Raw genomic sequence first — 13,868 nt, 5'->3', positions numbered from 1 at the left:
AAGGATTTTTGTGTGGACAAAACAAAACTGTAGCAATTGTCAGTAGCAGATGCTGGAGTTTTTGGCAAAATAGGGAAAGGCATCAGAAGTATTTTAAAGATATGGAATAAGCAGAGGAAGGGTTTGTTACTATTAAAATAACTGGCAGGGACAGTAAACATTGAATAGTCAGAGACATAGCTGTTAGTTTGTCTGTAAACAAAGCAAACAAGCAGTCCTGTAGCACTTTAACAAACTAATTTCTTGGGTGATGAGCTTTTGTGGGACAGACCCACTGCTTCAGAATTTTCCAAATCAGAATTTTCCAGCTCTGAAGAAGTGGGTCTGTCCCACGAAAGCTGATTACCTAATAAATTATTTTGTTAGTCTTTAATGTGCTATAGTTAACCTTCGTATTTAAATGGTCATTGTTGGGATCCTGATGAGACAAGTGGGGTAGTTTACAGCTCTCAGAGCTATTGTTTCAGGCTGGCCACAGACTCAGGAAGACAACACTGAATGAAATTCGCACTTCATTTATATTGTTAAGATTTTCTTCACAACTTTAGGGCCCATAAATACAGTGATGTTAAAATGAAAGTTCATTTTATGAAAACTGAGTGGTTAACACTCTTACCTACATACATTCCCAGGCCAGAAAGGACGAAGCTTCCCCGAAATAATTCGTCCAGCAGAATGTCCAAGAACATCCAATCTTGATTTTAAAATGGTCACCAGTGGAGAATTCACACACCTCCTTGCTAATAATTTACATCTTAACTCCAGTCTGAATTTGTCTAGCTTCAACTTCCAATCACTCTCCTTCCGCTGAATTAAACAGCCCATTATTAAATATTTATTGCCCAGTTGGCGCTTACAGTCACCCTGTACTCAAGTCACCCCTTAACTTTCTCTCACTCAAACAACGTAGATTTAACTGTTTGAGTCTCTGATTGAGGCTTGTTTTCTAACCCTGCAATGGCTCCTCTTTGAGCCATTTCTAATTTGTTATGTCCTACTGGAACTCAGTAATAGCATTCCAGCACCAGTCCCTCCACTGCCAAATACAGAGTTAAAATAACTCTCAGCTACCCAAGTGCCCTCTTCATGCAGCCAGGGACCGTGTTAGCTCATTTGGCAACAGCGTCACACTGGGGGCATCTGTTTAGCTGATTAGTCACCACCATCCCAGATCTTTGTCAGAGTCACTGCTTACCAAGCAGGGCCAGCCTTAGGATTTATGGGGCCCTACACAGTATTATTAAATTGGTGCCCCCAAAAGACTCCTCCCCATAGCCTCTGCTGGCACACACAGAGCTTTGTACACAGCAGATGTTGTGACAGCCTAGGCTTGCAACCCAGGAATGGAGGGATGAGGCAGCAAAGAATACTGAGCTACTCTGCCTGCCTCACAGCAGCAGAGAGTCACAGCGGCTCACCGAGACTTCTGCACGTTCTCCCTCACACAGAATGCCCTGCACTGGTGCATTCAGCTTTGTGAATACAGCTCCTGCCTAAGGAGCCGGCAGCATGCACGGGGTACGCGGGAACCGAGATGCTGTTATGCTGTCCCTCTGGTGCCCCAAATTTTCAGTTGCCCAACATAGCCATATAAGTTGCATATACCCAACAATGGCACTGCCCTCCATCTAATAGGCATAGCCTCTACTTTGGTTCTAGACCCTTACATTTAACCATATTAAAAGGCATATTGTTTGATTGGGCCCAGTTTACTAAGTGATCCAGGTTGCTGGGTCTGCATGACCTGTCCTCTTCATTATGCACCACTTACTGCAGTTTTTGCTTCAACTGCAAACAGCAGTGACGATTTTATGTTTCCTTCCAAGCTACTGATAGAAATGTTACATAGCGTGGGGCCAAGAACTGAGCCTTATGAGACCCTACCAGCAACACACCTGCTGGAACAGGATTCCCTGCTCACAGTTTCATTTTGAGACCTATCAGTTATCCAGCTCTTAATACCTGTCCTGTTTATCTTGTCCCAGTTTTCACAGAAGTGCCCTTAGTTATCCTCCAAAACAAACCCATCGCACCTCATGTTTTATATTCACATTGCTGTCCCTGGCCTGCTTCTGGGATTGGCAGCTCCCCCCCCCCGGCCCCCGCTGTTACTTATTGTCAACTACAAGTCCCTATAGAGAGCAGGCTGTAGTGTGGCAGGCAGTCCCCCTCCGCACAGCACGTACAATCTTAATAGACAAGCCCCACAATGGGGGAGAGAGAAAGGAGGGATCATCACCCCTTTTACCGACAGAGAAGCGAGACAGAGGTTAAGTGAGTTGCCAGTCACCCAAGGAGTCTGGGAGGAGCTAGAATTAAGCTCAACGCCAAATGATTCCTAGCCCAATCCTTTACCACAAAGCCAGCTGTCCTCTCTCCCGCTCCTGGGTGTTCCACATACCACATGGATGGAACTCCCATAATAGAATTCTGCCCCTTTAGGTAACACTTTGGTATTCCTGCCCCTCATGAGCAGCAAGGGAAGTCGACGGGAACCTTCCCTCTCGTCGACATACCACACTGGAGATGGCACGAAAGTCCAAACTGAGGTACGCCCACTCTGACTACATAATTAAGGTACCTGGAGTTCCATACCCTAAGTTGACCTTCCCCTTTAATGCACACCTGCCCTCATTCGAATACAAGCTGCACTGCAGGGAAGGCGCAAATGTTGCTGCTGCCGCCGCCCTGCTCCCCATTTTATCCCTTTTCTCCTTCACTTCTGCAGAAGTTTATGGAGGATGCAATGGGGAGAGACGATTTGGATTGTTAGAATAAGGTGCCGATGAAACCACGTTCGCACGTGACCGGTTCCGTTCTTATTGGACCCTTATTCTAACAAATATAGTCAACCCCGACTGGGGTGTGCTTACGGTTCAGTCACTTGTGAACGTACCACACGTCTCCAACCGTTGTTGGTCTAATTATCTGGGAAAGCGATCAACCCAACTGATCTACATGATTTGGATTATTAAAAAATCACCCCTGAGAACTCATCTTAAGGGCAATAGTTATTTCATTGCCCCAAGGGCTTGGCGAGCTAGCGCCCCAGCCCTGTTCTCCTGGAAGCAGGAGAACACAGGGTGCAGAGCTGACCGGAGCAGAGAGAACATTTTGCCAGGTCAAAATGATCTTGCTGGGCAGTCCTTTCCTATTTAATTTTCTCTTAGAGGTTCTCTCCAAAATTCACGACCAGGAGTTACCAGTTCCTGACACAGACATAGGCCAGTTTGCCAGCATAGCTATGTTGGTTAGGTGTGTAGAAAAAACTACAACATTCCTGACCGATATAGAGATGCCAGCACAACTCCCTATGTGGACACATCTTACACCCGTAAGAGAGTTCTTTAGTCATACACTTTAGGTCATCTGCACCAGTGGTACATGTTCCTTAGGGATATACAAAGATCTTCCAGAAAGTACATCAATTCATCCAAATATTTGCCTAGTTTTATAACAGGCTACAGAAAAAACACTAAATGACATCAGTACATATTACAACTTCAAACAGTTCATATTGCTTTATATGCAATAGGCTGAAATGGAGCTCAGCACTGAAACTATATTTATACTCCAATTGATTTATAATTGTATGATTAAAAAATAGAAAGTTGACAATCATTCAGTAATAGTGTGTTGTGATACATTTGTATTTTTATGTCTAGGTTTGTAAGCAAGTAGTTTTTAAGTGAGGTGAAACCTGCAGACATGCAAGACAAATCAGACTTAAGAGGGGCAAAGTAGTCTGGACAGGTTAAGATCCACTGCTCTAGAGAGACGGTTTAACTAGGGTTACCATGTTTGAACTTTCAAAAAATCAGGATCAACATCTACCAACTCACCTTGTATTAATGTACTAGATATACTGTAACATGTTAATACAAAGTGAGTTGACAGATACTGATACAGATGACAGCCCTGAGAGGGAACATCTCTTTTTTGAAAGTTCAAATATGGTAACCCTAGTAACTACAACTACACCCATCAACCGCTACAGCTGTAGCTACAATCGGAGTCTCCACTAGGGGGCACTGTTGATATGTACAGCAAAGCTGTGTAGTGTTGCCTAGTCTTCTAGCCAAGCCAGGGGAGAATTAACATTTCCCTTCTGTCACAAACCAGCCTGCTAGAACACAAGTATTCCCATCTCATACACAAGGGCGGAAGTTGGTTATTGAAAAGACCTGGGGGAATCTCTGCCATCACCACTGGCACAACAGCACAGGTGGGCCAGAGCACTAGGAGATTTCTTGCTCCTCAGAATGATCAGGGTGTCCGAGAGCAGCCTGTAGTGACCAGTGCTGTCATTCACTCTTGCCTAGCTCAGCACTGAAACACCTTCACATACGGCCCTTCTCCCCGAGAGCTACGGGCTGGAGAATTCAAGGCCCTCCGACAACAGCACCCACTCCTTTCCTCCCAGGTAGGAGTAGGTTTAATTTACTGTCTATCCCATCTGCAGTAAGGCGCACGCATTTTCTCTCTTACAAAGTGATATTTATAAAAATTCACACCAGGGAAGTTACCAGATCTCAACCAGTTAGCAGTAGAAAGGCCTGAGGTTTCATACAAAGAACAGGAGACACAAAAAGTAGCGCCAGCTTTCTTGAGCGAGGGACGCAGCAGACGTGGAGTAAAGCCAAGGCACTAGAACGTAAGGGAAAGTAGAGCTGTCCCTCCTCTTGTAAATCATCTGAACACCATTTACCCCACACCCAGCTCTTCCATGTCTGTGAGGGGAGACTCCAGCTTTCTTCTGCTCCCATGGGAAGTGAAGATTCCAGGGAACAGATGGGCCTGTGTGGAAAAGGCAGGTTCAGGCTCAATTCACAGCCCCCAAACAGAGACTATAACAGGCCTTCCACTGGACACAATTACAGTGAAAGGTGATAGGCCCAGCATTTGCTGTCCCCCAGCTGGGAGAAGAGGTAAAGGGGCTTGGCTGTACAGCTTGTCAGCCAAGAATCCAAACTGAGGCCCATCTACGACGAAGTGGGCATTCACACTGGGCAGAGCCTGCGGCCAAATGCAGAGCCTGGGCTTGCAGACAATATCCATTTCAATCTATCTATTAATCTTGATTGCGTCCTGCTTTGCCAGTCAATTTTCGGCGCTGGGACTTGCTGGTTCGCCCAGCTGTAGGTTTCTGGGGTTTCTTGTGCGGGTTTTGGCCACGCCTCAGCTGCTTTCCTTTGGGTTTCTTCCGGCTGCGTGCATGCAATGAGGCTGTGAGTGAAGAAATCCTGTGCACGAAAGATAGACAGTCTGAGGATAGGTCTATACTACAGACTTATATTGGGCTAATATATCACTCAGTTAACACTGACCTAATTGCCACTGTAGACAATGCTGTGTTGACAAAAGAGCATGTCCCACCGACTAAGCTACAGCCTCACAGGGTGGTAGATTAGCTATACAGAAAGGACAAGCTCTCCCCTTGGCACAGGTAGCATCTTCACTACGCACCACAGCTGTGCCACGGCAGTGCTGTACATGCAGACAAGCCCGAAGACCTCGCTGGGACAGAGGGACACCTGAACCCATGGGGATTACTGGCTCTGACACTAAGGCGGTTTGCCTACTTTTGGGGATGCAGGGCACCAGGCTACTAATATTCATATTGGAACAGCACTTAGGAGCCTCTGTCATGGCCCAAAATCCCATTATGCTGGGCCTATACAAACAGAACAAAATGTTGACCCGTTCCAAAAAACCTCGCAATTAAAGTGTGCTGGATAGGACATTTAATCCCACTGCAAATGGAGCATGGCTCAACTACTTCAGCATAACAGACTACCCTGTAACGCTACCAATGCTGCGCTAAATCCCGGAGGATGCCATTTTAAAGTCACCTGACTGGCAACCCTGGAATGACAGATCTGACCTGGAGAATTCCCTCTCCTTTTGCAGATCTGCTGAGGAAGGGGCAGGACTCTGCCCAAACTGCACCAATACCCTTCTACTGCTGCCAGCAGAGATTAACATTACTGAGGCGCTCATTACCCATCTATGAAAAGTACCCCTCAAATCTGGCTTGGGAGCACCATGTTCCACCTATGCATGTGTTCTGCAGATGCCCTCTGCTAGTAGCTGATAAGCATGACACAATCTTAACAAAACACCACAGCAAGCCCAGGGTGGGCATCAAGCCCCGGTCTTGCCTCCCCACAAACATATTGCAGATACTTGAGTTAAAGGATAACAGGATGTCATAGGATTGTTTGGGGTGGGAGGAGAGAGTTGAGTAGTTCTAAACCCACCTCTCGGAGAGGAAGGGATCTCCAGACTTCTTGGGCAATGCGCGTGTGAATTTGCTTGATGTCTCCTCTACTTCTGATCCAGTGCCCCCTCCCTAGCAAAACATAACAGAGCAGTTCGAGCAGGAGTAGGTGGCTCCACAGGTCTCTCATTTTGACAGTCATATTGTGAAAGATCCTCTCACAGACCAAACTCTCCAAATCACCCACTGATTAGTTCTCAATGTCTCTGTAAGCCATAAGAAAGGGCACCAGAGACCACTGCAAGGAAAATCACTATGCTCTTCCGTTTCAAGACCCAACCCGTAAATAAGGTTGGAAGGTCACAAAATTGAGTTTCATTATGAATTAGAGAATTTCGTTTTTGAAAGACATCAGGGTGGATTTCTGAACAGGCAGATGTCCTTATGGATCTGCAGGATTCCCTCTACCATAGAGACCCCTCTTTTTTTTTTTTTTTTTTTTTTCCAAATGTTACCAGTTCACATCTGCCAACATTCCATAGGGACCTCCAGGTGTTTCCAATAAATTGCTTCCTGGATGGCCTTAGGAAATGAGCTGGAGGTCTCAGTTCAGTCCAGGGGTTTCATAGACCAAAAAGTCACCATAACTGAAACTCAGGGCATGGGACCGGGTCGATTTTCCAGGGTTCAGTTTCAGGTGCCTAGTCAGGATGTGCAAAAATCAAACAATCTGGGGTCAGCAGTCAACCCCCGTACTGCTCAATATCACAAGACGCATGGGAGATCAACGGGAGAGTTTCTCCCATCGACTTCCCTCTGTGAGGATAGCCAAGTGAGTCAGTTGTAGATAAATAGAATCCAGCCACGCAACTGCTGTAACTAGAATTGCACATCTACAATTGACTTTAATGCCTAGCGTAGAACTACTCCAATTGTATTCCTCATTTGTAGTCTCAGCAGAGAAGCAAATTAATAATTGGTTCATGGAGACAAACCCCCTCAGACCACAGAGGTCATCTCTGAAAGACAGGACTTGGGCCAAGTGTACAAGGCCACGTAGGGAAGTTTTTACACTTGCTAATCATGTCATACTTCAGCTCGGGGAATAAAACAGTCGCCAAAACTATCCATTCACCAGCATCCCCAACACTCGGTTTCTATGGAATAGCAGAGCATTTAATTTTGGCTGGGAAGCAGCCCTTAGGGAAGGTTTACCTCATGCTCATGAGCCAACAATACCAAACGGGGAAGAGTGTGAAAACTGCTAGTCTCCCTTCCCATTCTTGCTTCTACTGGGGACCCCGGAGAACTCAAACTACTGTCACATCTGGGTAATGTTGGTCCCATCTACCCAGCTTTGGAGATTTTTACAGAGGCGATGATGAGGACAGACACAGCAGAGTCATACCCCAGGGGCGCTGAGTCCTAGCTGGTGTGCGCCTGAGAGGTCCAGGTCGCTGATGGTAGTCACTGTCACAGTGTGGTTTGGGTGATCGATGCTCACAGACTCTGTCTGGGACGTCACCAAATGTTCCAACTCATCAGCCTCTTCTGCAGAGTCAATAAAACACACCACTGACCACGCGCGGACAATATGAGCACTACAAAGCGAATGAGCTACTCAGGCCAAACTTCCCTAGACCCTGTGCTGCTCCTTGTAGGTACGGGTCCCAATTATTGGACCCAGCATTACAGGGCTGAGAAGCCAAAGCTCAGAAGCAGAAAATGGAGTCAATAAAAATTTTCCTCTCCCCTTATACCGGGGAGCTCACATTTTGACAAAGTCTTATGGATCACCTCGCAATTGCTGCTTTCCGTACCCCACTCCCCTCACCCCATATAGTCTCTGGCTGGAAAGATGGTGGGTAAGGAATTTCTTTCCATAGCCCATCAATACGGCTTCTCAGTCAGGCACAGAGACAATAAGGTGCTATCACTTCTGGGCTCAGTGAGCAGCCTCTGTCTTACTCCCAACTCACGCCATCCTCATAGCAACACTGGACATGTGCCTCACAGCCACAGATAAAATCTTAAGGTATCGGGTTAGCCCTCCACTAGAAACGCCTCCTTACAGCCTCAGAGCTCAAGCATTTCTGGAGTTATGATGACCTTTGGATTTTTCCCACAACAGCTGAATTGTTGGTTTTCATGAAGTAAAGCTCCAGCACAGGAGACAACACTCACCTAGGGCCTCCTCTCTCTCGGTTAGCATTTTCAGATACTCCTTGTGCCGCTAAAATGTAAACAAACCAAGTCACTATAGTGCTTCCAGTTTTACTAGATGTCACCCTGGGCACATGCCCAAAGCACATGATTACCTCCCATGATTCCTGCACAACTGGGCTTCAAAATAAATTTAAAGTATCCAGCTGTCCTGCATATACAACACTGGCCAGATGCAGTGTTTGGACAAACAGTGTTATCTCCCTTCATACTCAGCTGTGACAGCACACCTCAGTTCTACCCTACTCATGCATTCCATTAGTCCAGTCTTGGAGCAACCATACAGCTCCGCTATTCTATCTAAATTACTCTGGCACTTTGCAGAACTTCCAGTTATTCCACCCTCTCTGGACCCAGACTGCCAATGCATCTTACCCTTGTCCTGAAACACCCCAGCTATTCCAGCCAAGGGGACCCTGCAACTACTGTACCACCCTTTGCCAGAACAAACCGCCACAAGCCTATATATCTAGACCCTATTCTTAAACGCCCGCTTATGCATCTGACAAAGCATGCCCACGAAAAGCTTATCCCATGTCTTTGCCCACGAAAGCTTATGCTCCAAGTATCTGTTAGTCTGTAAGTTGCCACAGGACTTGTTGCCATGAGCTAAACAGCTCCAACTAGCTAACCACACAGATCACCTAGAGGAAAGTACCTCCTCTTTCAGCTTCCTTTGCTCCTCTTTCAATTTGCGTTTGATCTCCTCCAAAGCCACCTTCCGCCTCTCCACCTTCCTCTTGTGGAATCCAGTCAGATACTCCCTGTGATGGAAATGGGGCAGGTTACAGCTCTCTGAACAGAAAAGAGGCCCTGACCAGGTGCTCCTCCTGCCCCCGGGAGAGGCGTGGGAGGAAGAAAACCCGCAGCCTGGCATGGCCTGCAGCTCCCCACAGAACAGGGGATGGGCGGGGGGGAAGAGACAGGACTGCGAAAAGCATTCCCAAGGTTGAGGCCACAGCCCATCTCGCCATGTACCGCATCACACAGCACAAGAGAACCGGCCAGAGAGAAGAGAGGTCCCTGGGGGGAGGGGGCGTGTGGCTGCTTCCCACGTGGGGAGGCGCATCTGCAGGGGTGCACCCCAGCTGCTCCCCTCCAGCCTGCAGGATGTGGGGTACCCCTGGAGGAAGCGGGGCTCCGCCTGTGCTCCCCCGACACGCCCAAGTGGGGAAGCCCGGCCACCCACTCACCGCCGGCTCTCCTCATCGAAAATCACCGCCCGCCGCAGCCCCGCGCCGCTGCTGCCCCTCTTCTTGCGGCCCATGCCGGCGCTGCTCCTCCCGGGCGCTTCCTCCCAGCCGGCACAAGTTCCGCCCGGCTCTTCCGCCGGCTGCCGCCGCGCACACGTGGCCGACCGCCCCGCCCCCGGAGATCGGCTCTGTTCTCTGGGCTGGGCGGGCCGGATCCTGATTCTCTCGGCCCGATCCTGGCCCCGGCCACGCGCCCCACCTGAAAAGGGGTCAGTGGCCCTCCACCCAACGCGTGATCGACCTGGCACAGACAGTGCAAGCCCGAGCTCACCCGCCCTTGCACCCTGCTTTGGAAAAACACAAGAGGCGGGTGGCCGCAGAAGGCTGGTTAACGAGTGGCTAGCGAGGCGCAGCAAGCAGCATGGGTGGCAGGGAGTGCCCAAGCAGTGACGTGGGTGAGATACCTGTTTACCTCCCCTGGGGGAGAGCCGCACTCTGCAGATGCACCTCTGGGCCTGCGCTCAGGAGAGCAGTTGTGAAGAGGGCGCAGAGAAGGGTTAGGTAGTGAAAGGGGCTTTTGGGTTGCTGGGTTAAGAACCTGAGCGGAAAAGGACGCTACCCAAACCACCAGGGGACAGTCTTCTGCACCTCGACCAATATTATATGTGCCATTGTGTGCCAGCAATGCCCCTGTACAGCGTGCGTTGGACAAACCCGGAGATGTTTTGCCAAAGAATGACTGGCCACAGAGCAGACATCAGGAATCATAATGGAGCTAAGCCTGTCAGAGAGCGTTTCAATGGAGTGGGCCATTCTGTTAAAGACCTGAGAATATGTGTCCTACAACAAAGAGACTTTAAAAATAGATTACTTAGGGAGATTTGTGAACTGGGGTTCATACTCCAATTCCACACACTAAGACTTGGTATGAACAAAGACAGCAATTATCGTACACATTACAAGGGCTGCTTCCCTTCCTTTGATGTTCGTAATTATCTCAGGCAAGACACAACTTCCCCCATCCATCACTCCCCAAGCTCTATGTGTTTGATTCGTCAGTTTTTATTGCAATTTTCTGGGACCTCCCTGCTATATAACAGTCTGGACTGGAAGTTCTATAGAGTTGAAGAAGTGGGTCTGTCCCATGAAAACTCATCACCTAATAAATCATTTTGTTAGTCTTTAAAGTGCTACATGACTGCTGTTTTGCTTTACTTGGGGACAGGTCTTTTACTCAAGTTTTGTGTACATTCATTCCTTGCTATACGAGCACAATTGGTTCCCAAATTTCTGCTCATAGGCGAAAACTCATAAAAGTGACACTAAATTCCCATTAAAATGCATGTAAAAGTCTCCAATTCGTTCCAAGTGCTTGTAACGTGACATAAACCAGTTGAGTTCGGGTACTTTTCTGATGTATTTGAATAGTTTGGCACCAGAAATAGGATACAGTGTATGTATGTAGAGCAGGGATTCCCAACCTCTGGGTCCAGACCCAAACATGGATCCCATCAGATTCGTTAAGGGTTGCCAGCCAGCCAGCCAGTTTCCAGCTGCATGTGGCTGTTAAAGAATCCATTTGTAGTTTCTTACTACTACTGCCCCAGGCAGATATTTATCACTAGAGATAGCAATTACCTTATGCCTAGGTGGTGAAACCTTAACACTTGAGTTAATGGCCAGGAGCAGGAGGGCTGGGGGAGCCACCCAGCCAAGGCTGTGAGAGGAGGAGTGTCTAAGGCTGGGGCTGTTGAGGGATGCGGAGCGGGGGGGGTCTAAGACTGGGGGAAGTTTGGGGCTGCAGTGGGGTATAAGCCTGCGGGTGGTTTGTGGCTACTAGGGGTGGGGGTGTCTAAGGCTGGAGGAAGTTTGGCACTACTGGGTGGGTTTAAGGCTGGAGGCAATTTGGGACCATGGGGGGCAGTTAAAACCTGGCTGAGGGTGAAGTCTGCAGGGCGGGCAGGGGGTCTACTACTGTAAACCCTGGAGTCACCCTGGGGTTGTTCCTGCAACCCCTGCATAACTTGAATTTTCCTGCAAGGGGAGGAGAGCCAGGAACCACCAGGGCTGGTCAGTTTCCTGGCTCCCAGAGTGGCAGGAGCTTGGAAAGGGGAGCAGGCTCCTTCCAGTCTCCCCATGGGGTGCTGGGGCTGGGGAAACTGATTAGCTCATGGCTAGTCAGTTTCACGTTCCTGCCATTGCAGGAGAGGGAACCAGGCTAAGAGACTTCTCCCTTTCTTTCCCCAGCTGAAGGACTGTCAGACAGCTGCATGTCTGAGGGAAGGGAGGGAGAAGGCTCCAGCTGCGGATCTCCCCACCCCCAGCCAGCTGCTGGGCTGCAGGTCTCCATGCCCCCTGTCCAGGGACCCCACTTACATAAGCAGGGGAAGTTCACTCATATAGTGGATAAAGGTAGGTATATATGTTCCTCGTTTTAGCTAGTACTCATAAGTAAAGTACTAGTTAAATGAGGGATGAGTGTATTTAGACTTTAGTAAGGCATTTAATACAGTCTCGCATGACCTCCTTAACAAATTAGGAAAAGGCAACCTAGATGGAGCTAAGGTAAGGTGAGTGCATAACAAACCTTACTCGAGAGTACTTATCAATGGTTCACAGCCATGCTGGAAGGGCATAGTGAGTGGAGTTCCTCAGGGATCAGTTCTGTTCAATATCTTCATCAATGATTCAGTGCTTCTCTAACTTTTTGGTCCAAGACCCACTCTGACCAACACAAATGTTTCCAGGGACCACCAGCCAACCACCTATGATGATAAAATGCACTCACTGATCTACAAATACACTAAAATTGAAATTATTCATATTAGGCTACTGGATCATAAAAATATAAATATGCAGCTATAACATAAGGGAACGTATATTTAAATCTTATTTTTATATTCTATAACATAAGGGGATTCATATTTTAAATCTTCATTTCAAATAAAGTACAATATTAGTTCATGTCTGGAACAAAAGGTTTCAACATTACCTTTATTTTTGGTAGGAGTGAGGAATATTTTTTGGATTGGGGGCCACTGACCCACAGAAAAATCACTTGGGGCCCACAGAGAGTGAGAAGTGACAAGCAAAAAAAAACCAAACCCTACCCTTACTGATGTGGCCCCCATTTAACACTCCTCACTCCCCTCATGCTCCAGCCCCATCAGGTGGGTGAGGAAAGACCACGGTCCAGGACTTCCAACAGGCCACATTAATTCTTCTGTGGGCCTGGGGCTAGTAGATTTTTTGGACCACTCTAGGCTCTGGGATGGAGCAAATATGAGGGATTTAGTGTGTGAGAGAGGACTGCTGGGGAGCAGGATGGGAATGGGGTGGAGGACCAGGGCGGGGGGTCTGGGAAATAGGGGGTGTGCAAGAGCAGAGTGGGAGTAGTAGGTCTGGGAGAGAGGGTGCAGGAGCAATAAAAGGGGGGTCTAGGAGAAAGGTGCAGGACAGGGAGGCGGCAGGAGTCTTGGCAAAATGGAGTGCAGGAGCAGAATGTGAAGTCCAGGAGAGAGGGAGGGCACGGGGTTGGGGATTTGGGGTGATGCATGAGCAGGATGGGGGTGGGAGGTCTGGGATAGAGGTAGGTTGCAGGAGTGGGGTGGGGGTCTGGGTGAGAGGGAAGGTGCAGGGGTGGGAAGGGGTAGGGGATCCAGGAAGGTGGGAGGGGTGGTGCAGGAGCAGGGGTCTGTACAGGTTGGGGATACAAGATCTATACAGGAGGGAGTGCATGAGGGTGATGAGGATCCAGGGGTCTGGGCACGAGGGGATTGTGGAATGCTTACCTGGCTCTGCACCCCACATTTCTCCCAGGCACAGCCTATGCTGCTCCCATTGGCTGGATTCCGCCAATGGGAGCAGCTGGAAAGAGTCCCAGCAAGCAGTTTCTTGTGCTGCTGCCCTTCCCCTAGCCTCAGGGGTGGGGAGTTGGCAGCATGCAGAGCTGCTTCAATTCTCTGCCAGCAGGATCCAGCCCACAAGGCTTGGAGCTCCCCCCGCTTCCACAGTGGGAAGCTGGCACTGGTGCTCTAGGCTCATAGGAGGTGAAGGGGCAGAGGTTCAGTGCCAGTACAGGCCCCCTGCTGCAGGAAGGAAGGGAGGAGGTAAGCCCTGAGCACATGACCTGCCTTCAGGGTGGCTCAGGACCACACTTTGAGACTCCTTGGAGAACAAGCCTATTCCTTATTACCCATGACACTTGGCTTTGGAGAGGAGTACACTGACGT

The 13,868-nt window shown here is 48.7% G+C and overlaps 1 protein-coding gene across 3 annotated transcripts; it reads right to left on the bottom strand.

Moving 5' to 3' along the window:
* Positions 1–2,201: 2,201 nt before the first annotated feature.
* NOL12 (nucleolar protein 12) lies at positions 2,202–9,755 on the bottom strand. 3 transcript variants are annotated; one of them, XM_074983886.1, is made up of 6 exons: positions 9,637–9,755; positions 9,102–9,207; positions 8,405–8,453; positions 7,629–7,771; positions 6,261–6,352; positions 2,202–4,797 (listed from the first exon to the last, which is right to left on the bottom strand). In XM_074983886.1, the coding sequence occupies exons 1-6, from the start codon at positions 9,708–9,710 to the stop codon at positions 4,533–4,535; spliced, it is 729 nt and encodes a 242-aa protein (XP_074839987.1). In that variant the 5' UTR covers positions 9,711–9,755; the 3' UTR covers positions 2,202–4,532. The 3 variants fall into 3 exon arrangements, with proteins under 3 accessions (XP_074839987.1, XP_074839988.1, XP_074839989.1); XM_074983887.1 differs by having other exon boundaries at positions 4,664–5,243; XM_074983888.1 differs by lacking the exon at positions 7,629–7,771 and having other exon boundaries at positions 4,664–5,243.
* Between the last annotated feature and the right edge of the window lie 4,113 nt (positions 9,756–13,868).

The sequence above is a fragment of the Carettochelys insculpta genome, chromosome 1 (assembly GCF_033958435.1).
Source record: "Carettochelys insculpta isolate YL-2023 chromosome 1, ASM3395843v1, whole genome shotgun sequence".
NCBI lineage: Eukaryota > Metazoa > Chordata > Testudines > Carettochelyidae > Carettochelys > Carettochelys insculpta.
The sequence above is the reverse complement of the archived record's forward strand: the minus strand, read 5'-3'. Positions and strand labels throughout refer to the sequence as shown.